The following is a 25866-nucleotide window of genomic DNA, read 5'->3' as shown; positions in this document are numbered from 1 at the left end:
AGGTTTACTGTTGTTTTCTGTCCCCAGCCAGCTAAGTGCCAGGTGGCTGTGTTTGGCGGGCTAAGCGGCAGAGCATTATTCTGTCCCAGGCCCAGACTTACTTTGGGCATGGTAATTACCAGGTGCTCATTCTTGGCATTGCAAGCGTGTATTTGGAGGGGAGGATGGAGGTTGAACCATAGGATGTGTTTGTTTACTACTTTAGGATTTTTGGCTCAAGCACACCAGCTGTTGTCTCCCACTCTCTCTCTCATCTCTCTCTCTCTCCGTCTCCCCCTTCTCTCTCTCTATGTTCTCTCTCTCTCTATGTTCTCTCTCTCTTCTCTCTCTATGTTCTCTCTCTCTGCTCTCTCTCTCTCTCTCTCCTCCAGCTGTTTGAGCTGCTGGGCCCAGAGGGATTTGAGATGATCTCTGTTCTCCTCCAGAGAAGGTCTTCCATCGTGGACTCTCTCCTCTCCATCCCTGCAGACAGGATCAACTACCCACCAGGTGAGTCAGACCCCGCCCCTTGCACCGGAGGCATCCAGGTAATCGCAATAGAAACCAGAGATCCACCACACTCTCGGAGAGCAGTGGGGTAGAGCGTTGTTGATTAATTAAACTGCAGATAATTGGTTTGAAATTCAAAGTCTACATACCTAGCCAAATATTGGCATTAATTGCCTAGACTAATGCCTAGACCAACTGACTCCAACATTCATCATTGAAAAAAATGAAATGATAAAAATATTTAAATATTTTGCCTGTCACTACCCTTCATTTGGAGGACCACTTTTAATATTAAGCCTTTTTTTATTTTATTTTATATATATATATACTTATTTACCCCCAACCTTCATCATTGTCAGAGTGTTCTCAAGGGAGGGAGAGGGTGTGATCTGAATTGTAGGAGGAGGAGAGGGTGATGTATGATAGACTCACTAAGGTCGACTCTTCGCTGTGCATTTATCAGCGGGGTCATGACCTTTAACACCTGGTCCATGTTTGGATGTTAATCCCTACCACACAAACAGCACAGTCCAGCTCCAACAACCCTTAAAGATCTATCTGAGGGTTTGATGTACAAATCAATATTAGACTCTGTGAATCTTTGATCGTATCCCGTCCAGTACAGAGAGGTACAGTATGAAATGCACAGTGTCTCTTTGTCATTGGGTGAAGGTTGGTAAAGCTATAGCCTACTAAGGCATACAATTACAAATACTTCCCTACCGCTATTCAAGATGGGTAATATGTTACTTTTATGTACATTTCATGTAACTGTGAAAAGGCTATTCACCATCCTCTCTACCCAAAGCTTCAACATTCCACCTTAGCTTCTTTTCCTTTCTATACCTTTTTTTCTCCCTCCCTCCCTCCACCGTAACCTCATCGTTCTCTCATTTCTTTGTTCCCATCACCTACCCCATCAGGTCTGTATCAGGTCTGTTTTGGAGCTGGGTATTGCTCTCGTTTTCTGCATGATTGTCAAACGGCTCAATACGCTGAAAGGCCATTACCTAAAGATATCCCATTAAGCTTAGCTCAATCCTTCATTATTTCTCTAGGTTTTGAGTGAGGAGGATGGGGGTTTGGGTGAGGAGGATGGGAGGTTGGTGAGGAGGATGGGAGGTTGGTGAGGAGGATGGGAGGTTGGGTGAGGAGAATGGGGGTTTGGGTGAGGAGAATGGGGGTTTGGGTGAGGAGAATGGGGGTTTGGGTGAGGAGAATGGGGGTTTGGATGGGAGGTTGGGGAGGAGGATGGGAGGTTGGGAAGGAGGATGGGAGGTTGGGGAGGAGGATGGGTGGTTGGGGAGGAGGATGGGAGGTTGGGTGAGGAGAATGGGGGTTTGGGTGAGGAGAATGGGGGTTTGGGTGAGGAGAATGGGGGTTTGGGTGAGGAGAATGGGGGTTTGGGTGAGGAGAATGGGGGTTTGGGTGAGGAGAATGGGGGTTTGGGGGAGGAGGTTGGGGAGGAGGATGGGAGGTTGGGGGAAGTATTGCACCATGATCCATTTAAGTCCAAGGTAGTCATCATCTCCAGCACTAAACCAGTCCCTCTCTTTTAGCCCCTCTTGCCTTCTACTTCTTCTCACAAATCAGAGAAAATTTAGCAAAGTAGGTTTTCACTCTATAGACAAATATCTGGCTCATGCCTTGTATAGTGTTATTGTCCCCATGATGAAATCTGGAAGGGGACTGTGGCTCTGTCTCCATCCTTTAGTACGTTCGTACATTCGTCACACGCAATATCTCAGACAGCACTAGCTCAATTTTGACTAAACTTTGGTGAATGATGTGTCTTGCCATAGAGATCATGTACAAATTACACTGATTGGCTCAAAGGGGGTGCTATAGTAATCAACTAAAATTCAGAAATTACACTGATTGGCCAATGGGGGGAGGTGGGTACTATAGTAATAAACTGAAATTCCAAACTTTGAACAAGCATACAATGAGCGAAGAAAGTATTTGATCCCCTGCTGATTTTGTACGTTTGCCCACTGACAAAGAAATGATCAGTCTATAATTTTAATGGTAGGTTTATTTGAACAGTGAGAGAACGAATAACAACAAAAAAATCCAGAAAAACGCATATCAAAAATGTTATAAATTGATTTGCATTTTAATGAGGGAAATAAGTATTTGACCCCCTCTCAATCAGAAAGATTTCTGGCTCCCAGGTGTCTTTTATACAGGTAACGATCTGAGATTAGGAATACACTCTTAAAGGGAGTGCTCCTAATCTCAGCTTGTTACCTGTATAAAAGACACCTGTCAACAGAAGCAATCGATCAATTAGATTCCAAACTCTCCACAATGGCCAAGACCAAAGAGCTCTCCAAGGATGTCAGGGACAAGATTGTAGACCTACACAAGGCTGGAATTGGCTACAAAACCATCGCCAAGCAGCTTGGTGAGAAGGTGACAACAGTTGATGCGATTATTCGCAAATGGAAGAAACACAAAAGAACTGTCAATCTCCCTCGGCCTGGGGCTCCATGCAAGATCTCACCTCGTGGAGTTGCAATGATCATGAGAACTGTGAGGAATCAGCCCAGAACTACACGGGAGGATCTTGTCAATGATCTCAAGGCAGCTGGGACCATAGTCACCAAGAAAATAATTGGTAACACACTAAGCCGTGAAGGACTGAAATCCTGCAGCGCCCGCAAGGTCCCCCTGCTCAAGAAAGCACATATACAGGGCCGTCTGAAGTTTGCCAATGAACATCTGAATGACCAAAATCGAGCTCTTTGGCATCAACTCAACTCGCCGTGTTTGGAGGAGGAGGAATGCTGCCTATGACCCCAAGAACACCATCCCCACCGTCAAACATGGAGGTGGAAACATACTTTGGGGGTGTTTTTCTGCTAAGGGGACAGGACAACTTCACCGCATCAAAGGGACGATGGACGGGTTCATGTACCGTCAAATCTTGGGTGAGAACCTCCTTCCCTCAGCCAGGGCATTGGAAATGGGTCGTGGATGGGTATTCCAGCATGGCAATGACCCAAAACACACGGCCAAGGCAACAAAGGAGTGGCTCAAGAAGAAGCACATTAAGGTCCTGGAGTGGCCTAGCCAGTGTCCAGACCTTAATCCCATAGAAAATCTGTGGAGGGAGCTGAAGGTTTGAGTTGCCAAACGTCAGCCTCGAAACCCTAATGACTTGGAGAAGATCTGCAAAGAGGAGTGGAACAAAATCCCTCCTGAGATGTGTGCAAACCTGGTGGCCAACTACAAGAAACGTCTGACCTCTGTGATTGCCAACAAGGTTTTTGCCACCAAGTACTAAGTCATGTTTTGCAGAGGGGTCAAATACTTATTTCCCTCATTAAAATGCAAATCAATTGAAAACATTTTTGACATGCGTTTACCTGGATATTTTTGTTATTCTGTCTCTCACTGTTCCAATAAACCTACCATTAAAATTCTAGACTGATCATGTCTTTGTCAGTGGGCAAACGTACAAAATCAGCAGGGGATCAAATACATTTTTCCCTCACTGTATCTCCTGTCCCGTTTGAGCTATTGTCAGGGAATTTGGTTCTTATATGCAGCCCCTCATGAGGAACAAGTTTCTTATAAGGACCTATAAGCCCCGCCCATTAGTTTTCCTGCTAATTAGACATGTTGGAGTGCTACATAATTTGTGGGGGACAACATGTTTACTGTAGACTTGTTATTATGTTAACTGAGGGGTGGCATTGTCCCTTATCCTGGTCCTAGATCTGTTTGTGCTGTCTTGCCAACTCCTATGGTCAGTGTCCAGCACACAGATCTGGGACCAGGCTAGTAGTCACTGTAGTCAGGTTGGGAATACACTGACTTGGTTGATGCTGAAGTGGTCTCCTCCCCTGTGCTAGGATATGTGTCCTGCTGTAACGTAGCTATGCTGATCTGCTCCTACCTCTGAATATACAGTAGCCTATGTAGTTCAGTGAAGTATCCTCTCTACATTATACAGCCCTCTATTGCTGTCCCTCTGTAGCTTGGAGCTGACTGGCTCATATTAAGGCTGTTGCCCTTGTAGTTCACTGTTTTCCAGGCTTAGCCTACAGTACACTGACTGGTTTATATTGAAGTTGCTTCCCCCATGGCCTGTAGCTGAATTCAGTCAGTGATTTCAGTCTGTATTTCCCCACAGCATGGCACTGATTCTACTGGATGTCACTGAAGCTGTTCCCTGTGTAGCACAGTGAACCCAGTGCCTGACTGTGTTTGTTATTTTTCACACACTGAACCCCATGCTGAGCTAGCAGTACCCCTCCTCGTTTCTCTTTCTTTCTCTCTCCTCTTTTTGGAGATGTTTTCTTCGCTTTCAGGCTGATAGTTGTTTTTTTACACTTAAAATGTGAACAAAGCTGCGAGTAGTTGAAGATGTGTGTGGGAAGATAAGGATGGATAATTTGTCATTGCTGGGGTTGTCGTCGGTTCCAAATCGTAGGCAGGCATCAAAGAAATGGAAAAAAATATATATATGAAGCTGGAGTTTTAGTTTTTCAGAACGTTTCTTGAATATTATTTTATATATTTATATCGCCTAAGGGATTCTTGTTATCTATTTGAGTCATTCATTTCCCACTAGTTTATTCAAATACATTTACAGCGGTGGTTGTGATACTGTAAATTAACCACCTAATTTAAAGGCCCAGTTCAGTCAAAAAAATAGATTTCCGTGTGTGTGTGATAGAGAATACTGTGAAATTCTAAATTAGTAAATAGACCAATAAGAGTTCCAAACCTCTCTGCCAATAACAGCTAGTTTTCAGTTTTCCCCTCCCCACTCAGACCACTCCCAGACACTCCTAGCAAAATTCTAGCATGTTTATTTTTTAAAACCATTTTCATTGAAAACAATCACAGTAAGGTCATTGTTACCCAGAAATGATTTGATATTGAGCTAAAAACGGCTGCATTGGACCTGTAGCCCTTTACACTTGAACACGGGTTGAAAATAGCAGATTTGGCCACTGATAAATGCCTAAATTGGAACGCAGTGGCTGTACAGAAACATGCTATACATGATGTCAGAGCTCTGGCTCTCTGCTTCACTGCGCTCTATGGGTTGTAGCGCTGAGCGATTAGTGCTTTTTGAGGTCGGTCCGGTTTCAGTCAGATTATTAAAAAATAATAACGGTTTTCGGTTTCGATTATAAAAAAATTGCACTATGCATTATGTGGGTTGAATGCTGTAACCACACAGAATAAAACAATTAATACAAGTCCCATGATGGTGGTGACTGCCCATTACTGTTTATCACTTTTTAACCATCATTTATTCACATTACTTTACTTTAATATAATACTTCAGTTGTTTTGTATATTACATTTGTTTTATTCAATGACTTTATTATTTCATTCAAAGTCATCTCATCTCTATAGAGCTGCTGCCTATGCTGTCTGCCAAAATCACTATTTTAGTAGTTCTTCAAAGTACATAAGGCATACTTTTATGACTGCTGAATACCAACTATCAATCACTTAGGTCATTTATTTTCAGGTAGAGATACCTCGCGCAGTTGATTGTGCATTCTTCTGTCTCTGTTATTTAGCAGGTGTAAAAGAAACACAGACCGGACATGTAAGCGTGCAATGGAAACTACAACTCCCTACTAAATCGCAGTTAGGGTTTGATCTGACTTATTTACATTTACATTTACATTTTAGTCATTTAGCAGACGCTCTTATCCAGAGCGACTTACAGTTAGTGAGTGCATACATTTTTCATACTGGCCCCCCGTGGGAATCGAACCCACAACCCTGGCATTGCAAGCGCCATGCTCTACCAACTGAGCTACAGGAGGCCTATCTTATCTCTTATCTCTAGAAAAACTGCGCAATGTGCACCTTGAGCTCACAGAAAAAAACTGAACGAAATGGAATATAAATAATTTAACAGACATCTGTCAATTAGTTGTTTAAAAACAAAAAACTAACACCATTTTGGTTAATCGCGCGACAAGAAGTTGCCCCCATCCCTTCCACTAATTGGGCAACTTTTGCACTTTTGTTGTCTGAGTGAGGGAAATGCTGTACATTAGGATGACTCAATGTATTTTGAAAGATGAGACATTGAGAATGATAATAAATACCGCTTTGATGTTTTTGTTTAGGGTTAGGGTTAGTCTTACTGGGGTCCTACACATAACGAAAAATACATTACAGACAAAAGACTAACATGTAGTGTGTGTGCATCTATCAGTTACACATACATGTCAGTACATAAACACAACAAGTAGGTCACATGGGAGAGAGGCGTTGTGCCGTGAGATGTTGCTTTATTTGTTTTTTGAAACCAGGTTTGCTCTTCACTTGCGCTATATAAGATGGAAGGAAGTTGCATGCACTCATGGCTCTGTATAATACTGTACATTTCCTTGAATTTGTTCTGCACCTGGGGACTGTGAAAAGACCCCTGATGGCATGTCTGGTGGGGTAAGTGTGTGTGTCAGTGCTGTGTGTAAGTTGACTATGCAAACAATTTGGAATTTCCAACACATTGTTTCTTATAAAAACAAGAAGTGACGCAGTCAGTCTTATCTCAACTCTTAGACAAGAGAGACTGGCATGCATAGTATTTATATCAGCCCTCTGATTACAATGAAGAGCAAGACGTGCCGCTCTGTTCTGGGCCAGCTGCAGCTTAACTAGGTCTTTCTTTGCAGCACTTGACCATATGACTGGACAGTAATCAAGATAAGATAAAACTAGAGCCTGCAGGATTTGCTTTATGGAGTGTGGTGTCAATAAAGCAGAGCATCTCTTTATTACGGATGTCATACAAGCAAGCCAAACACCTGTGAGTCCAAATGTTCACTTCACATTTCCATATTATTCCATATTATAAAACTCATGTCAACGTTTATGATCACTATGTTTGATGTACAGTTACAAGATGACATGGCGTCATACCCTTGGTTGTTCTCAACAGAATGAGCCTATGTTTGTCTATTGTGAAGAAAATGTGTCGCGGCGCACACACTTGAATGACTTATTTTTATGTACATCAAAATTATGATCTGTTTTCCCTGAATTGCATTGTGAAAGCCTAACACTGTAATGTAGTATTTTACAACTTAGCTAATCATGTTGGCAATAGAACAACCTTTCAAATTATGCCTTGTGACAGGTTAACTGTTGTCCTCCCCTTTGTTCTAATAATTTTTCCATAATCTCCAAACTGTTCCCTTTCAGTTGCTACCGAGCATATGCTTTTCATATTTCTTCTGTAAGAAACATTTCAATTTAGCCCTATTTGTATAGGCCAATTCCCACAGGTGTAAAGGGTTGGACTTAGTAAGTCAGGAGTAAATCGTTATCAGTTTGTGTGCAATTGATTAGTATGTATATTTAATCAATCGATCTGTGTGTAGTTATGCAGTATACATCATTAATTAGCTGTGGTTGGTTCTATGGTACCTGAGCCTAGGTGTGGTATCAAGTACCAGGTCGTTTTGACCAGGGAATGAAGCTACGGTTATACTGGGCAGGTAGACTCACCACAATGGGCTCTGACCTGATGGGACTGGATAGGTAGCCCAGATAAACACTAGCCTGTGCACAGTGGTACAAAACTGGTTGCAATAATGGCGTAATCAGGTTGTAATGATGTAATTTCAATCAGCTTTGACTCCATCTAGTGCTTCATTTGGCTCAGGGGAAGTTCCACCATGTTAGGCTATGTCCACCTACCGGTATCTGTTTTCTTTACGTTAGCATTTTGCAACAGCAGGTGTTTGGGGGCTAGGGGAAGGGCTTAGTGTTTTTCACATCAAGCTCACTTTTGTGTTCCATGATACTTTATCCCTGGACCATACTGCATCCTAAAGTCTTCACTTCTTCTCCAGGTCACTTCCAGACCCTGGAAAAATAAGCTGAGTGTGGTGAACTAAAGGTTAATTTTTAATATTGAATCACTTTGATATATTAACTTCCTTTTACGCTGTTGGGGCAGTAGTTGGTTGTAAAACTTTAAAGAGCGTATAAGGGCTGATTGGCCTACTTTACGTTAAGTGCCTCTTCCTCTCTTCCTCGTGTATTGACCACAGAGAAGAGACACGCAGGACATGTTCTGGAATGTTTTTCTTTCCTTTCTTCTCTTCCCTTCCATCCATCCACGATTCACGTTACATGCATGGAGAGGAAGTGGTGATAGGCTTCTTCTCTTCTCGCTTGTCAAAGTTCACCTGCCTGCCAGACGGCTTTTGAGATTAGCGTTGCCTTGACGACAGAGGGGAGAGGTCAGGAGGGGCTAAAAGAGGCTGATTAAATTTCCCACTTTCTGCATTCCATCAAAGAAGAAGTGGGGTTTGATGGCAGGGTCTGGGTCTGTCCACTGCTAATTAGCTTTCAAATTGCAAACTCCTTCATCGGCATGTTGGTAAATACAAGTACTCTGCCTGATGGCTGTTTTTACAGATCTCTAAATGAGAAATGAAATCTGTGCAGCATACTCCAACTCAAGTGATTCAGCTAGGTGGTACTACTGATGAACATTTTACATTTACATTTTAGTCATTTAGCAGACGCTCTTAACCAGAGCGACTTACAGGAGCAATTAGGGTTAAGTGCCTTGCTCAAGGGCACATTAACGTCATTTAGCAGACGCTCTTAGCCAGAGCGACTCACAAATTGGTGCGTTCACCCTATAGCCAGTGGGATAACCACTTTACAATTTGGGGGGGTAGAAGGAATACTTTATCCTATCCCAGGTATTCCTTAAAGAGGTGGGGTTTCAAATGTCTCCGGAAGGTGGTGAGTGACTCCGCTGTCCTGGCGTCGTGAGGGAGCTTGTTCCACCATTGGGGTGCCAGAGCAGCGAACAGTTTTGACTGGGCTGAGCGGGAGCTATGCTTCCGCAGAGGAAGGGGAGCCAGCAGGCCAGAGGTGGATGAACGCAATGTCCTCGTTTGGGTGTAGGGACTGATCAGAGCCTGAAGGTACAGAGGTGCCGTTCCCCTCACTGCTCCATGGCAAGCACCATGGTCTTGTAGCGGATGCGAGCTTCAACTGGAAGCCAGTGGAGTGTGCGGAGGAGGGGGGTGACGTGAGAGAACTTGGGAAGGTTGAACACCAGACGGGCTGCGGCATTCTGGATGAGTTGTAGGGGTTTAATGGCACAGGCAGGGAGCCCAGCCAACAGCGAGTTGCAGTAGTCCAGACGGGAGATGACAAGTGCCTGGACCAGGACCTGCGCCGCTTCCTGTGTAAGGCAGGGTCGCACTCTCCGAATGTTGTAGAGCATGAACCTGCAGGAGCGGGTCACCGCCTTGATGTTGGCGGAGAACGACAGGGTGTTGTCCAGGGTCACGCCTGGGCTCTTCGCACTCTGGGAGGAGGACACAGCGGAGTTGTCAACCGTGATGGCGAGATCATGGAGCGGGCAGTCCTTCCCCGGGAGGAAGAGCAGCTCCGTCTTGCCAGGGTTCAGCTTGAGGTGGTGATCCGTCATCCATACTGGATATGTCTGCCAGACATGCAGAGATGCGGTATTCGCCACCTGGTTATCAGAAGGGGGAAAGGAGAAGATTAGTTGTGTATCGTCAGCGTAGCAATGATAGGAGAGACCATGTGAGGATATGACAGAGCCAAGTGACTTGGTGTATAGGGAGAAAAGGAGAGGGCCCAGAACCGATCCCTGGGGGACACCAGTGGTGAGAGCACGTGGTGCGGAGACAGCTTCCCGCCACGCCACTTGGTAGGAGCGACCGGTCAGGTAGGACGCAATCCAGGAGTGAGCCGCGCCGGAGATGCCCATCTCGGAGAGGGTGGAGAGGAGGATCTGATGGTTCACAGTATCAAAGGCAGCAGACAGGTCTAGAAGGACAAGAGCAGAGGAGAGAGAGTTAGCTTTAGCAGTGCGGAGAGTCTCCGTGACACAGAGAAGAGCAGTCTCAGTTGAATGACCAGTCCTGAAACCTGATTGGTTTGGATCAAGAAGGTCATTCTGAGAGAGATAGCAAGAGAGTTGGCTAAAGACGGCACGCTCAATAGTTTTGGAAAGAAAAGAAAGAAGGGATACTGGTCTGTAGTTGTTGACGTCAGTGGGGCCGAGTGTTGGTTTTTTTGAGAAGGGGGAGCAACTCTCGCTCTCTTGAAGACGGAAGGGACATGGCCAGCGGTCAAGGATGAGTTGATCAGCGAGGTGAGGTAGGGGAGAAGGTCACCGGAGATGGTCTGGAGAAGGGAGGAGGGGATGGGGTCAAGCGGGCAGGTTGTTGGGCGGCCTGCAGTCACAAAGTCGCAGGATTTTATCTGGAGAGAGAGAGGGAGAAAGAAGTCAAAGCATAGGGTAGGACAGTGTGAGCAGGACCAGCAGTGTTATTAGACTTAACAAACGAGGATCGGATGTCGTCAACCTTCTTTTCAAAGTGGTTGCGAAGTCATCCACAGAGAGAGAGGAGGGGGGGAGGAGGATTCAGGAGGGGAGGAAAATGTGGCAAAGAGCTTCCTAGGGTTAGAGGCAGATGCTTGGAATTTAGAGTGGTAGAAGGTGGCCTTAGCAGCAGAAACAGATGAAGAAAATGTAGAGAGGAGGGAGTGAAAAGATGCCAGGTCGGCAGGGAGTTTAGTTTTCTTCCATTTCCGCTCCGCTGCCCGGAGCTCTGTTCTGTGAGCTCGCAGTGAGTCATCAAGCCACGGAGCTGGAGGGGAGGACCGAGCCGGCCGGGAGGATAGGGGGACACAGAGAGTCAAAGGATGCAGAAAGGGAGGAGAGGAGGGTTGAGGAGGCAGAATCAGGAGATTGGAGGGAGAAGGATTGAGCAGAGGGAAGAGATGATAGGATGGAAGAGGAGAGAGTAGTGGGAGAGAGAGACGAAGGTTGCGGCGGCGCATTACCATCTGTGTAGGGGCAGAGTGAGTAGTGTGGGAGGAGAGCGAGAGAGAAAAGGAAACAAAGTAGTGGTCGGAGACTTGGAGGGGAGTTGCAGTGAGATTAGTAGAGGAGCAGCATCTAGTGAAGATGAGGTCAAGCGTATTGCCTGCCTTGTGAGTAGGGGGGACGGTGAGAGGGTGAGGTCAAAAGAGGAGAGGAGTGGAAAGAAGGAGGCAGAGAGAAATGAGTCAAAACGTGGACATAGGGAGGTTGAAATCCCCCAAAACTGTGAGGGGTGAGCCATCCTCAGGAAAGGAACTTATCAAGGCGTCGAGCTCGTTGATGAACTCTCCAAGGGAACCTGGAGGGCGATAGATGACAAGGATATTAAGCTTAAATGGGCTAGTGACTGTGACAGCATGGAATTCAAATGAGGAGATAGACAGATGGGTTAGGGGAAAAATTGAGAATGTCCACTTGGGAGAGATGAGGATTCCTGTACCACCACCCCTCTGACCAGATGCTCTCGGGGTATGCGAGAACACATGGTCAGACGAGGAGAGAGCAGTAGGAGTAGCCGTGTTTTCAGTGGTGATCCATGTTTCCGTCAGCGCCAGGAAGTCGAGGGACTGGAGGTTGGCATAGGCTGGGATGAAGGCAGGAGATGGTGAGACTCTTATCTTCTGTGATTTGCTTTCCAGGAAGGTTCTTAGGTATGGATAGTGTTCTATATATAGAATTATTATGACAAGGAATATACTCTTCATCTCTTCTTGAAGCTCTCCCTGAGTTTATAGCCTTTAAATCATGTTTGAATAATGAAGCGCACACACTCTCTCTGGGTAAAATAGAAAACTGAGGGAGGGAATTTTAGTTGTTCAGGGTGAACTTGATCATTGCTGACATGGTCACAAACAAGTTGGTGTCTCTGTAGACAAACGGTCAGGCAGCGAATCATGCACTGCACCGTCAGCCAGCCCTCTCATTGCTATGGAACTGTCTGGAACATGTTATACATATTAAAATGAGCCAAGACGTGGCTTGCAAGATGGTTTCACTTTCTCATACACAGACACACGTTCACGCACGCGGTAGGCGCACACACACACACGCACGCACTCACACGTCTGACACACACACACACCCTTACCATGCACACACACACACACACACCACATCACACATCCTATTCCAGAGTGAGCTCGTTGGTTTACTCCCCTGCTCTATCGGCATGCTAGAGCACGTGTTTAGCTAATTGCTCAGTATCTGTTTACATTTGTTTAGAAAGTGGAAACCACAAGGGGAAAAAGCTCAATTTGAATGGAGCAATTCCCCAATCGTATCTAGAAAACCCAATAGATGGCGAACGCACCAGCGCAGCAGCACAGAGCTCACACTGAGAGCAAGAGAGTGCGCGGGTGAGCGAGCCACATGAAAGCGAAGAGGAGAGAGAGAGAAAGGAGGGGTGTGGATGTACTACCACTGTGTCAGCGGGAGCTAAGAGAGGGGGGCTGGCGGGGGATACAGACGTGACCTTGTCCTAAATGTAGCAGTGAAGAAAGGAGAAGAGCTGCTGCCTTTGAGATGGAAATGGCCGTGAAGGTAGAGAGGGCGTCAGAGGGCTGGATGAAAAATTCAGAAGAGCCTTTTGAGTCTTTGATGGGCATTCGCTCTGAGAAAAAGAGGAGGAGAAAGTGAGAGAGAGGATGGACAGGCGCTGGCAGGTAGTTCGTTTTTGTCTGTGTGATTTTTACTCACAGGGAGGGGAGGATGATCAAATCTGGTCCTCCTACTTGACAGACGAGGCCTACTTCACACACTAGCTCAGACTGGAAGGTTAATTGGTTAAGACCCATACAATCTTGTTGGGATTTCACATATTTACTTCACTGATAAAAAAACATATTCAGTGGTTCCCCATGCTGTGTTCCTGTAAAGGACTTTGTGTCAAATGTTGCTGTAAACAGGGCTACATAAATGCATTTGATTTATTGATTGATAAATGATTTCATGTCCATTCTTGTTTTTCTACTCTCACCATCTCACAAAGAGTAGCCTGGTACAGAATATAGGCTCATTTGTATTCTACAAATAGCTTGTCTAAATTTGGGACTTGATCACAGGTGTAGTGTGAGTACACTGTGCAGTGGTCCAGTCCTCATTTCCTCACTGTTCCATCTGATTCAGACACGTTAACCCCAGCTCCCAGTGGGTCGGTTGACTGCATTCGATTAGGGATTAGGAATGGGCCTGAAACCGGGAGGGGGGAGTGATAGTAGTGTCACTGTGTCAGCACCACTGACTAGTCTCTGCTCATTCTGGGAGGACAGAAAGATGGGACAAACAGAAATGCATGTGGCCACCGGGAGGCTGCACGCACCTATGAGATTGGCTAATTTCACACTCTAACCAATCCTGTTAGAGATAGCTGGATGTACTATAGATTGATGTAGGAAAGTGGACTGACAGAGTTGAGTTCAGATGGGTGTATTTTTTTATGTTATTCTTTTTATTTAACCTTTATTTAACTAGGCAAGTCAGTTAAGAACAAATTCTTATTTACAATGACGGCCTACACCGGCCAAACCCGGACGACGCTGGGCCAATTGTGCGCCGCCCTATGGGACTCCCAATCACGGCCGGTTGTGATACAGCCTGTAGTGATGCCTCAAGCACTGAGATGCAGTGCCTTAGACCGCTGCACCACTCGGCTGCAGGACAGTGGACTGGGTGAGTGGTGAGACACAGGAGAGGCATGATGTACAACACGCTGACATGCTGCCGTCCAGGAGGGTGCAACATTACAGAACACACTGTGTAGAACAGATAGGATTAATTCAAGTACAATAGGGAAGAATGTTAGCTACAGTGGGGAAAAAAAGTATTTAGTCAGCCACCAATTGTGCAAGTTCTCCCACTTAAAAAGATGAGAGAGGCCTGTAATTTTCATCATAGGTACACGTCAACTGTGACAGACAAATTGAGAAAAAAAAAATCAGAAAATCACATTGTAGGATTTTTAATGAATTTATTTGCAAATTATGGTGGAAAATAAGTATTTGGTCAATAACAAAAGTTTCTCAATACTTTGTTATATACCCTTTGTTGGCAATGACACAGGTCAAACGTTTTCTGTAAGTCTTCACAAGGTTTTCACACACTGTTGCTGGTATTTTGGCCCATTCCTCCATGCAGATCTCCTCTAGAGCAGTGATGTTTTGGGGCTGTCGCTGGGCAACACGGACTTTCAACTCCCTCCAAAGATTTTCTATGGGGTTGAGATCTGGAGACTGGCTAGGCCACTCCAGGACCTTGAAATGCTTCTTAAGAAGCCACTCCTTCGTTTGTGTTTGGGATCATTGTCATGCTGAAAGACCCAGCCACGTTTCATCTTCAATGCCCTTGCTGATGGAAGGAGGTTTTCACTCCAAATCTCACGATACATGGCCCCATTCATTCTTTCCTTTACACGGATCAGTCGTCCTGGTCCCTTTGCAGAAAAACAGCCCCAAAGAATGATGTTTCCACCCCCATGCTTCACAGTAGGTATGGTGTTCTTTGGATGCAACTCAGCATTCTTTGTCCTCCAAACACGACGAGTTGAGTTTTGACCAAAAAGTTCTATTTTGGTTTCATCTGACCATATGACATTCTCCCAATCCTCTTCTGGATCATCCAAATGCACTCTAGCAAACTTCAGACGGGCCTGGACATGTACTGGCTTAAGCAGGGGGATACGTCTCGCACTGCAGGATTTGAGTCCCTGGCGGCGTAGTGTGTTACTGATGGTAGGCTTTGTTACTTTGGTCCCAGCTCTCTGCAGGTCATTCACTAGGTCCCCCCGTGTGGTTCTGGGATTTTTGCTCACCGTTCTTGTGATCATTTTGACCCCACGTGGTGAGATCTTGTGTGGAGCCATAGATCGAGGGAGATTATCAGTGGTCTTGTATGTCTTCCATTTCCTAATAATTGCTCCCACAGTTGATTTCTTCAAACCAAGCTGCTTACCTATTGCAGATTCAGTCTTCCCAGCTTGGTGCAGGTCTACAATTTTGTTTCTGATGTCCTTTGACAGCTCTTTGGTCTTGGCCATAGTGGAGTTTGGAGTGTGACTGTTTGAGGTTGTGGACAGGTGTCTTTTATACTGATAACAAGTTCAAACAGGTGCCATTAATACAGGTAACGAGTGGAGGACAGAGGAACCTCTTAAAGAAGAAGTTACAGGTCTGTGAGAGCCAGAAATATTGCTTGTTGGTAGATGACCAAATACTTGCACAATTGCACAATTGGTGGCTGACTAAATACTTTTTTTCCCCACTGTTTTTTAACGTTTCTACCTGTAGCTTTGGGAACATTTGACCTACCTGAATACACACCTGCAGAGGAGGCTGGTGGTAGGAGCTAATGGAGGACAGGCTCATTCTAATGGCTGAAATGGAATTAATGGAACGATATAAAACATATGGAAATTACGTTTGACTTAGTTTCATTTATTCCATTCCAGCCATTACAATGAGTCCGTCCTCATATAGCTCCTCCCACCAGCCTCCTCTGCACAGTAGTGTCTGGGACTGGACTCCTCCTGCCAGGCAGAAGCCCTGCTGCTCTCCCATGGAGCAGAGGTTTCCCAGGCAGGCCTCCTCTCATCCATCCACAGCCTGTTGGTTCACCAGCCAGGAGTGTGTTGTTTCAGAACACTTTGATCTTCACTGACCTCAGTCTCCATATTGGCCCTAGCTTACAATAAGCCCTATGTGTGGTGTCAGTGATTTGGATGGCGGTGGTGTGGTGTTGTCTTTCCCAGCAGACCGTAAAGAAGGACGGGTTAGGGGGTGATTGGAGGCATGCCCTGTCGTAAAGTAGAGCTGCCAATTAAACCTGCCTCTCTGTGCATAACAAAAAAAAGCCGGGTTTCGCGGTGTAGCTAAAGCTCATTTCCTGCATTTCTGCTAGGGCTGTCCCTAAATAAAATTAATCTTGGTCGACCAAGAGTAGTCTTTTTTTCTTTTGACCAATCGATTGGTCGAAATGTTTTAACGTGTATTTTTCTGTTTGGGACAGACACAGCAGTAGGCTATTTGTGCAAGGGATAAGAAGTAATTAGGTATTTTTTGACGTTTCCACTGGATCAAAGCATTACATTTTTCCCTTTCATGCCAAGGAAATATTGTTCAAATACTTTGAGGAACTATTGTCCTTCTCAATTGATTCTAAAAACAGACTTTGTTTACTTGCTGTTTGAGGTGAAGAAACATTTCTTTGAAAAGCTCCACATCTCCATTAGTGGTGGTGAATTAAGACAATCAGAAATCCCCAAATGGGCACATTTTATAGGCCTTCATTTGCACGCAGGCCAGGTAGACTAGTCCTACCTCTATATGCGTAATCAGGTGCGCGTCCTTACTCAACATTGACAGGAGCGTTTCAAACAAAAGACAATGAATAAATTGACAAAACTCGTAAATGGAATGAAATAAACTAAAACCTGTTTCTCACAAGTGTAGCATAGGTTGTGAGTTCTGCAAAACACATGTCCACTCCCACAATGAGAACGGTAAATGACTGTAAAATAATATATTGAATGTATTACCGTAACCAAATAAACATTGCAGATTAGAAATTATGGGAATTAATGCTAAATGTAGTCTACTACTGGTGATATATATAATGGGGAATTGATAGACACAGAAAACAATGCACACAATGAAGTTATGAAACAATGAATAACCACAAAATGGCGGGAGAGAGTGCATTCTGGAGAGAGACTTGCCTTGTGCATCTGAGCCACAATACCCATATTCTTGGTCCGTGGCATCCTCGCAGCCTCCTCAGTGGATTAGTCCACTGAGACGGGCACAAATAAGACAGGTGTCTCGTGTGCATGTTTTCAATACAGACCCCTTTTGTCATACAGTATTCCATATAAAGCTAGAATTTATCAAAGTTGCACAGTATACCCTTAATCTTGTAATAAATCAAATCTAGTGATACATAACATGACATTTCTGCCATCCATTGTGACATTGCGGGGGGAAAACCAACCTGCCAATTAATGGCAATGCATTTCTTAGCTGCTATAAATGCTAGGTTAGACAGTTTCTTCTGATAAGTCTCCAGTATCAACATTTACAAGCAAACAAAAACCGGGAGAAGGGAGAAACTGTAGACATGCTGAGGTAAAATAACATACTCTTTGCCAGAATCCAGCTAGCCTTCATAAGATCATAACATATGCAAATATGTCCCCTTTTGTGTTTTACACCTCCAGCAGAGGAATTACATTTCTGAATGTGTTCTATGGATGTAATTAATGTCTGAGATTCTATGAATATGACTGGTCATTCAAACATATCTGTATCCATCATTATCAATAGTTTCTCCCAGGTTTTCCTAACATTTTTGTTTGACATGTTTTGTGTCTTCGGGAAAAGCCTCTATCAACCCTTCATACAGGTTGGAAATCAACTTTAAAAGTTTGTCAGACTGCCTGACAAACCCTGGTCTTCCCTGGTTGCCTGACCCTGCTGAGACCCCTGTCATCATCTGATCCTGCTCAGATAAGGCATGACACAAAATTACCTTGGTGTGCATTTATACATTATATTTTCCAAGAATAGAATCTGTAGTTCAATAATTGAAATGACCATTACTCCCAGATCCCAGATTGTAGCCTAACCATCAACTCAAGATGGAACTTTCTATCCATTCACTGATTCTTATAATATACTGCAAAATTCACCTGAGCTCCGTAGACTGGTCTTCCCTGGCTGTCTGACCCTGCTGGGACACCTGTCAACATCTGATCCTGCTAAGACATGATGAGCATAGTGTTGTGTACTGACTGTGCACCATGACAGTGTAGCATGTAGAGCTGTTTTTACCGTGTCAGTGTGAAAAGTTGTGTGAAAAGTAGTTCACACAAAAAATTTGAACATATCGGTCTTCAATCATTTGGCCACTGGTTTTATCGTTTGATTCCGGTCTAGTGTGATTGAGACAAAATTAATAGCTAACGTTAGTGAGCTAGCTAGCTAACGTTAGCCAACTTTTGGCTAGCTGTAATGGTACATCAACTAGAGAAAACTAGCCAAGTTAATTTACTTCTGTTGAAACGGTACAAAAAGGCTACAAAAAATGTCCATACACACAACAGCTGTTAGATACTGCTACCTTACAGATTGCTAGAGCTGAACTGGCTGTGGTAGCTATTAGCTAGCTAGTTCATTCTCTTCAGACAGAACTTCAGTCGAGAGGGGATGAAACATGAACTAACGTTACATGTCAGTTACACTACCAGCTCAGCACTTGTTTTCCTGATAAGTCAAACAGCAGTTACCTTGCCAGCTACATCAGTCAAATAAAGAGTAGCCAGTTTCTGCTCTGCTTGCTTTTACAACTCTGAGAAAAAGCTCAACACAGAGAGACAGCAGCTGCAGACCGCAGCACCGTGCTGATCCTATTAAGCCAGCCTTTCAGAAGCTTTTCCTTCACACAGCCTGTCCACATGCTCTGTGGTATCCACGGTCCTAAAATACCATTTTAAAATGTGTGTTGTGGGCGGGGGGGTCATGTCCCCAGTGAAAGTAGCGCCTCTTGTGTGCATGTAAATTACTTTGTATGTCTGTTTCTGTGTAGGCTATGTTTGAGGAAAATGGTAATACCTAGGGCTGTGACGGTCATGGAATTTTAGGTAATGGTAATTGGCCAGCAAAATTACCATCGTCATCATAATATATAAAAAAATGTGAAGCACATTTTCTCCTCTCCTCCAGTCCTCACTGCATGTGCTGGAATTGAAATAGAATTCATAGAACGGGCATCCCCATTCAAGTCAATGATGGCATATTGGGTGGAATGGCTGCCATTGTGAGTGTACCCATAAGCAGAAAGTAAAATATGTGCTCAAATGTGTGCTGTGATTTGTTGATTCAACTCAACTGACATTACAAAAAATACATTGCATTGCATAAGCCACATCAGTTCACATAATTTGAATGCAATTCTACCTTACCATGGACATTATTGCATCACAATAGAAGGTAGCCATAGTCCCAGTCGTTATTAAATAGATAGAACGTCACGGTCCTGCCCACCTGTGGGGAAAACAACCTGTTACCCCATTTGGCTCACAGTAAAAACGTCATGTTTTTCAAACAAAATTTAGTCAGTTACAAAACTAGACTGAAAAAAATATCAACGCAACAATTTCAAAGAGTTACAGTTCATATAAGGAAATCATTAGGCCCTAATCTATGGATTTCACATGACTGGGAATACAGATATGAATCTGTTGGTCACATATACAGTGGGGAGAACAAGTATTTGATACACTGCCGATTTTGCAGGTTTTCCTACTTACAAAGCATGTAGAGGTCTGTAATTTTTATCATAGGTACACTTCAACTGTGAGAGACGGTTGAGAGACGGAATCTAAAACAAAAATCCAGAAAATCACATTGTATGATTTTTAAGTAATTAATTTGCATTTTATTGCATGACATAAGTATTTGATCACCTACCAACCAGTAAGAATTCCGGCTCTCACAGACCTGTTAGTTTTTCTTTAAGAACCCCTTCTGTTCTCCACTCATTACCTGTATTAACTGCACCTGTTTGAACTCGTTACCTGTATAAAAGACACCTGTCCACACACTCAATCAAACAGACTCCAACCTCTCCACAATGGCCAAGACCAGAGAGCTGTGTAAGGACATCAGGGATAAAATTGTAGACCTGCACAAGGCTGGGATGGGCTACAGGACAATAGGCAAGCAGCTTGGTGAGAAGGCAACAACTGTTGGCGCAATTATTCGAAAATGGAAGAAGTTCAAGATGACGGTCAATCACTCTCGGTCTGGGGCTCCATGCAAGATCTCACCTCGTGGGGCATCAATGATCATGAGGAAGGTGAGGGATCAGCCCAGAACTACATGGCAGGACCTGGTCAATGACCTGAAGAGATCTGGGACCACAGTCTCAAAGAAAACCATTAGTAACACACTACGCCGTCATGGATTAAAATCCTGCAGCGCACGCAAGGTCCCCCTGCTCAAGCCAGCGCATGTCCAGGCCTGTCTAAAGTTTGCCAATGACCATCTGGATGATCCAGAGGAGGAATGGGAGAAGGTCATGTGGTCTGATGAGACAAAAATAGAGCTTTTTGGTCTAAACTCCACTCGCTGTGTTTGGAGGAAAAAGAAGGATGAGTACAACCCCAAGAACACCATCCCAACTGTGAAGAATGGAGGTGGAAACATCATTCTTTGGGGATGCTTTTCTGCAAAGGGAACAGAACTGCACATTTTAGAGTGGCCTTTTATTGTCCCCATCACAAGGTGTACCTATGTAATGATCATGACGTTTAATCAGCTTCTTGATATGCCACACCTGTCAGGTGGATGGATTATGTTGGCAAAGGGGAAATGCTCACTAACAGGGATGTAAACAAATTTGTACACAACATTTAAGAGAAATACATTTTTTGTGCGCATGGAACATTTCTGGGATCTTTTATTTCAACTCATGAAACATGGGACCAACACTTTACATGTTGCATTTGTTCAGTGTACATTTACAAAAAGTACCACGTCTAAAGATTACTTTTCAACATTGCCTGCTCCCGAGCGTTCTCACTACTTAGAAAATCGTAATATTGTAGGGCTTCCCGAATTCCCCTTTTCATGACGGTGCTAGCAGCCACCTGAGTGAGTGTTAGCTAGCTACCGACAGGAACATTAAGCTAGCCAAGACCAACAATACAAACAAACAGAATATACAGCTACATGTAGTGAGTGGAGTTAAACAGACTATACTAAACAAGTTAAATGTCTTACCTGTGATGAAATGTGTTCCACACGCATAGCTACGTGTAGCTTACTTGGCATATTATTATTACTTGGACACCGGGTCCCTACATTTCCTACTATCCCACACCAAATAGCCTGAAGCCACAGGGCTCTTCTCACAGGCTCTATTTCCCTACGTGGGAGCATTGTGAACCGTAGGTTGGGATTTCTGACTTGATTACATGTGCATTGAACAACACAGCAGCTTTTTGGCATTGACAACGAAGTTGTCTCTTTTTCATGGGGGTCAATGGGAAATAATATTTATTTTCCCCAATTTGTGGGCATGGGTGAGGGAAATTCCTAATTATTACGTGAATATCGTCTTGGACTATTGCGAGTGTAGGCTACCCATGAGTTTACCAGTCAAATTGCCAGGTTTAGAGGTTCCAAGCATGTTCTATTCATTCTATTTTCTGTGTCTGCTGCTGCTGCTGCTGCATTGTGGGGGGCGTTGCCTAGGCAACTGAAGACTAATTTGCTTGTTTCAGCAAGGAGCAGCAAAGTTTAATCACGTTGTTAAGGCAATGGGTGGCTAGAATTCAAGGCACACTTAACCAGCATGGCTACCACAGCATTCTGCAGTGATACGCCATCCCATCTGGTTTGGGCTTAGTGGGACTATCATTTGTTTTTCAACAGGACAATGACCCAACACACCTCCAGGCTGTGTAAGGGCTATTTTACCAAGAAGGGGAGTGATGGAGTGCTGCATCAGATAACCTGGCCTCCACAATCCCCCGACCTCATCCCAATTGAAATGGTTTGGGATGAGTCGGATGGCAGAGTGAAGGAAAAGCAGCCAACAAGTGCTCAGCATATGTGGGAACTCCTTCAAGACTGTTAGAAAAGCATTCCAGGTGAAGCCGGTTGAGAGAATGCCAAGAGTGTGCAAAGCTGTCATGAAGGCAAAGGGTGGCTATTTGAGAATCTCAAATATAAAATATATTTTGATTTAACACTTTTTTGGTTACTACATGATTCCATATGTGTTATTTCATGGTTTTGATGTCTTTACTATTGTTCTACAAATTTAAAAATAAAGATAAACCCTTGAATGAGTAAGTGTGTCCAAACCTTTGACTGGTAGTGTATATATTAATAATAACAATAATAGTAATAATAATAGTACTTTTGTGTGTGGAACGAACCTGAAGGTGGTGGTTGAGTCCGCTTCGGTCATTACATGGACTCAACTGTCGGTTATGCGGTTATACAGAAATTATGCCAGCCCTAGTCGTACCTTGAAAATAAATAAAAAATTGCATGAGTTCTGGTGGCAATTACTGTTCGATCTGAGAGACGTAGCAGGAGTTGATGAGAGAGGGAGGGATAGTGAAGGGAGGTATAGGTTAGGCTAGTGGAATAGGTGCATCAAGAATGAGGGAATGTTGGAGTGAAGAGAGGGAGGAGGGGGAGTGAAGTAATGGGGCGAGAGGAGGAGGGGGAGGGAGGGTGAGGTGCAGCAGGTAGAGCCGTTAGAGGAGATAAAGATAAGATCATTCAGACAATCAGCCGAGGCCTCAGGACAATCATCAGATCTCATCTGTTTTCAAGAGCAATTCTGTCTTCTATTGAACTGTTGTGACTCAGTCAGGGAGGTGGTCTCTGGGGGCTTTAACCCTTGCTCTGCCACGCTCTCCCTGTTCTCATTTCCAGGGATAAATAATGGCGAGAAACCGCTACATTATATTATATTATTTCTATGAACAGCGTGAAGTGAAATGGAACTGTTAAATTATATGCAATGTTTAAATCTGGCTTCTCTGCGGCCTTCTCTGCTCTGTTATCTGCATGTACGTGCTGTTGTAGCCTACCGTAGGCCTATTTACTTACACAAAGTCACCATAAATACAAAGCGCTGCGTGCTGTGTTCTCCTACCATTCCATTGCAAACAGCAAGTAGGCCTACAGGATATACAGATCAGCACACAAAAAAATTCCATAGCCTACTCTCCCCAAGAATCCCTCAACCTATCACAACTGGTGAGAGTATATGCCGAGAAAGTGAAGGGTAAATAAGCTGAGATGCAAAAATACAAAATATGCACGTGCGACGTATCAACTCTCTGGCTTCGTTCCTACATTAAACCAGTCATCACAACGCTAGCAGCCTACCATATTTACTCATAAAGTCCCCAACAGAAAACATTCCTTGGGCTGCATGGCTTCTATAAATGTAATTGCATTCTATATGTGCATGCTACACGTGACCTCATAATATTTGACCAATCGGCCAAAAGTGCTCATTGTGGGGAATTTTACACTAAATCCATTTTCATGTGTATTTCTAGTCAGTCCACCATGCATACGGTCTCGAGATATCATAAAAAATCATTATTTAGCGTACTGTTGCATCATAGATATCGAAACACCCCGTCTGTCAAAGAGTCAAATTACGTCACCATGCGAGACTTTGCACTTCCACCCTGATCTTCTTTGCCAGTGATTTCCAGAAAGCAGCACATGCTAGCTGACTCTCTCGGGCTGTTCAACCATCGGTGGACGTGTAATTCAAATGATTTGCTTTGATGTTTACTAGGGCCGTGCCCGAGCCCTACCCATGCCTGCGACGTTCAGGCCCTACCCTACCCAGGCCCGATTGCTTTTGCCCAAAACCCGAAATTAGAAATATCTTCCTCTGTTATTAATTCCATTAGCTGCTCCTCTCTGTCTGTCACTCGCTCCGTGCTCGCTGTGCATGATCTCTGCTCATGGCGGATCTGGATGTCTCTGAATATAGCAACAGCTCCGCTTGGGCTGCTCTGCTCAATGGCAAGACATGAGAGAGCACAGAGCATGGCTGTTAGCTACTTTTCGTCACACTAAACTCTGACAACTCAAGGAACATTATTATTTTATGCGAAATAATCTCAACTGTCTTATATTTGAAGCACTTTTGACACCTATGTGTTGAACCAAGTTCAACCCACACACCGCCAACTCAATCCAGTTAGAGGGGAATTTTGGGAGTTGTACGAATTTACTCAAATGGGCAATTGGGAACATCAGGACTGATCAGGACATTCAAAGCTAGATATCTAGACGCCGACATTTTTTTGAAACTACTTTGAAACATCTACTATGGATTACCTAAAACAACAAACTGCTTGGTTACCTGGGTAAAATTGTCCTTTAAAACTAGGCTACATCAATGAAAGTGTGGTGACTTTGAGAGAACTTTGAGTTGATTAAAACGTTAGATTCATGTGTATATTTCTCAATTTACAGTGGTATAATCATGTCTGTTTTTTTTCTCTGGTATTATATGCTTTAAAATAGCACTTCTGGTTTGAACAGGAATACCGGGATACTGGCAATTTCTTGCAATTTTCTCGAAGTAATTTGGTAGATTCTCTGGATAACCCTAGTACACGCACACACACACACACACACTGTTGAAGTAGTTATGGATTTTACTCATGTCACTTGTACTTGTATGCTGTTAGGTTTTATTTTTCTCCTGTGATGCTTTCTCCCTACTCAACAACAAGCTGGGGGTCTCATGTGGGCCCTAACTCATGCAGGGTGAGGTAAAGGACACACACACACACATTAGAAAGATAAGGGTCTAGGCCACTCTGCACTTTTAAGTCCTCTGTTGAAGTAGTTATGGATTTTACTCACGTCACTTGTACTTGTATGCTGTTAGGGTTTATTTTGCTCCTGTGATGCTCTTTCTCCCTGCTCAACAACAAGCTGGGGGTCTCATGTGGGCCCTAATCCATGCAGGGTTAAGTAAAGGACACACACACTCTCTCTCACACACACACACACACACACACATACACACACGTTACAATATTAATGAATACTGAGGTCCTGGGGTTAGAAATCGTCCTTTCCACCTGGTGGCTACCAGAATCTGAACAGATATGGTTGTTACAGTCTGGAAAAACACACACAGCCACATAGTATAGGCGGTATAATATAGGCGGTATAGTATAGGCGCTATAGTATAGGCGGTATAGTATAGGCGGTATAGTATAGGCGCTATAGTATAGGCGGTATAATATAGGCGCTATAGTATAGCGGTATAGTATAGGCGCTATAGTATAGGCGGTATAGTATAGGCGGTATAGTATAGGCGCTATAGTATAGGCGGTATAGTATAGGCGGTATAGTATAGGCGCTATAGTATAGGCGCTATAGTATAGGCGCTATAGTATAGGCGCTATAGTATAGGCGCTATAGTATAGGCGGTATAGTATAGGCGGTATAGTATAGGCGCTATAGTATAGGCGCTATAGTATAGGCGGTATAGTATAGGCGGTATAATATAGGCGCTATAGTATAGGCGCTATAGTATAGGCGGTATAGTATAGGCGCTATAGTATAGGCGCTATAGTATAGGCGCTATAGTATAGGCGGTATAGTATAGGCGGTATAGTATAGGCGCTATAGTATAGGCGCTATAGTATAGGCGCTATAGTATAGGCGCTATAGTATAGGCGCTATAGTATAGGCGGTATAGTATAGGCGCTATAGTATAGGCGGTATAGTATAGGCGGTATAGTATAGGCGGTATAGTATAGGCGGTATAGTATAGGCGCTATAGTATAGGCGGTATAGTATAGGCGGTATAGTATAGGCGCTATAGTATAGGCGCTATAGTATAGGCGGTATAGTATAGGCGCTATAGTATAGGCGGTATAGTATAGGCGGTATAGTATAGGCGGTATAGTATAGGCGCTATAGTATAGGCGCTATAGTATAGGC

The 25866-nt window shown here is 44.0% G+C and overlaps 1 protein-coding gene across 1 annotated transcript in view; it reads left to right on the top strand.

Annotated features, from left to right (window-relative positions):
• Positions 1–25866, top strand: part of LOC121586006 (activating signal cointegrator 1 complex subunit 3) — a 164333-nt gene that overhangs the window by 13461 nt on the left and 125006 nt on the right. Inside the window, exon 6 of the mRNA XM_045213014.1 lies at positions 372–489. Coding sequence (XP_045068949.1) covers positions 372–489 — 118 coding nt within the window. The remainder of the gene's footprint in view (positions 1–371; positions 490–25866) is intronic.

Source organism: Coregonus clupeaformis, unplaced genomic scaffold, assembly GCF_020615455.1.
Source record: "Coregonus clupeaformis isolate EN_2021a unplaced genomic scaffold, ASM2061545v1 scaf0071, whole genome shotgun sequence".
NCBI classification, from domain to species: Eukaryota; Metazoa; Chordata; class Actinopteri; order Salmoniformes; family Salmonidae; genus Coregonus; species Coregonus clupeaformis.
Note: the sequence above shows the minus strand (reverse complement) of the source record. Positions and strands in the feature narration are given on the sequence as shown.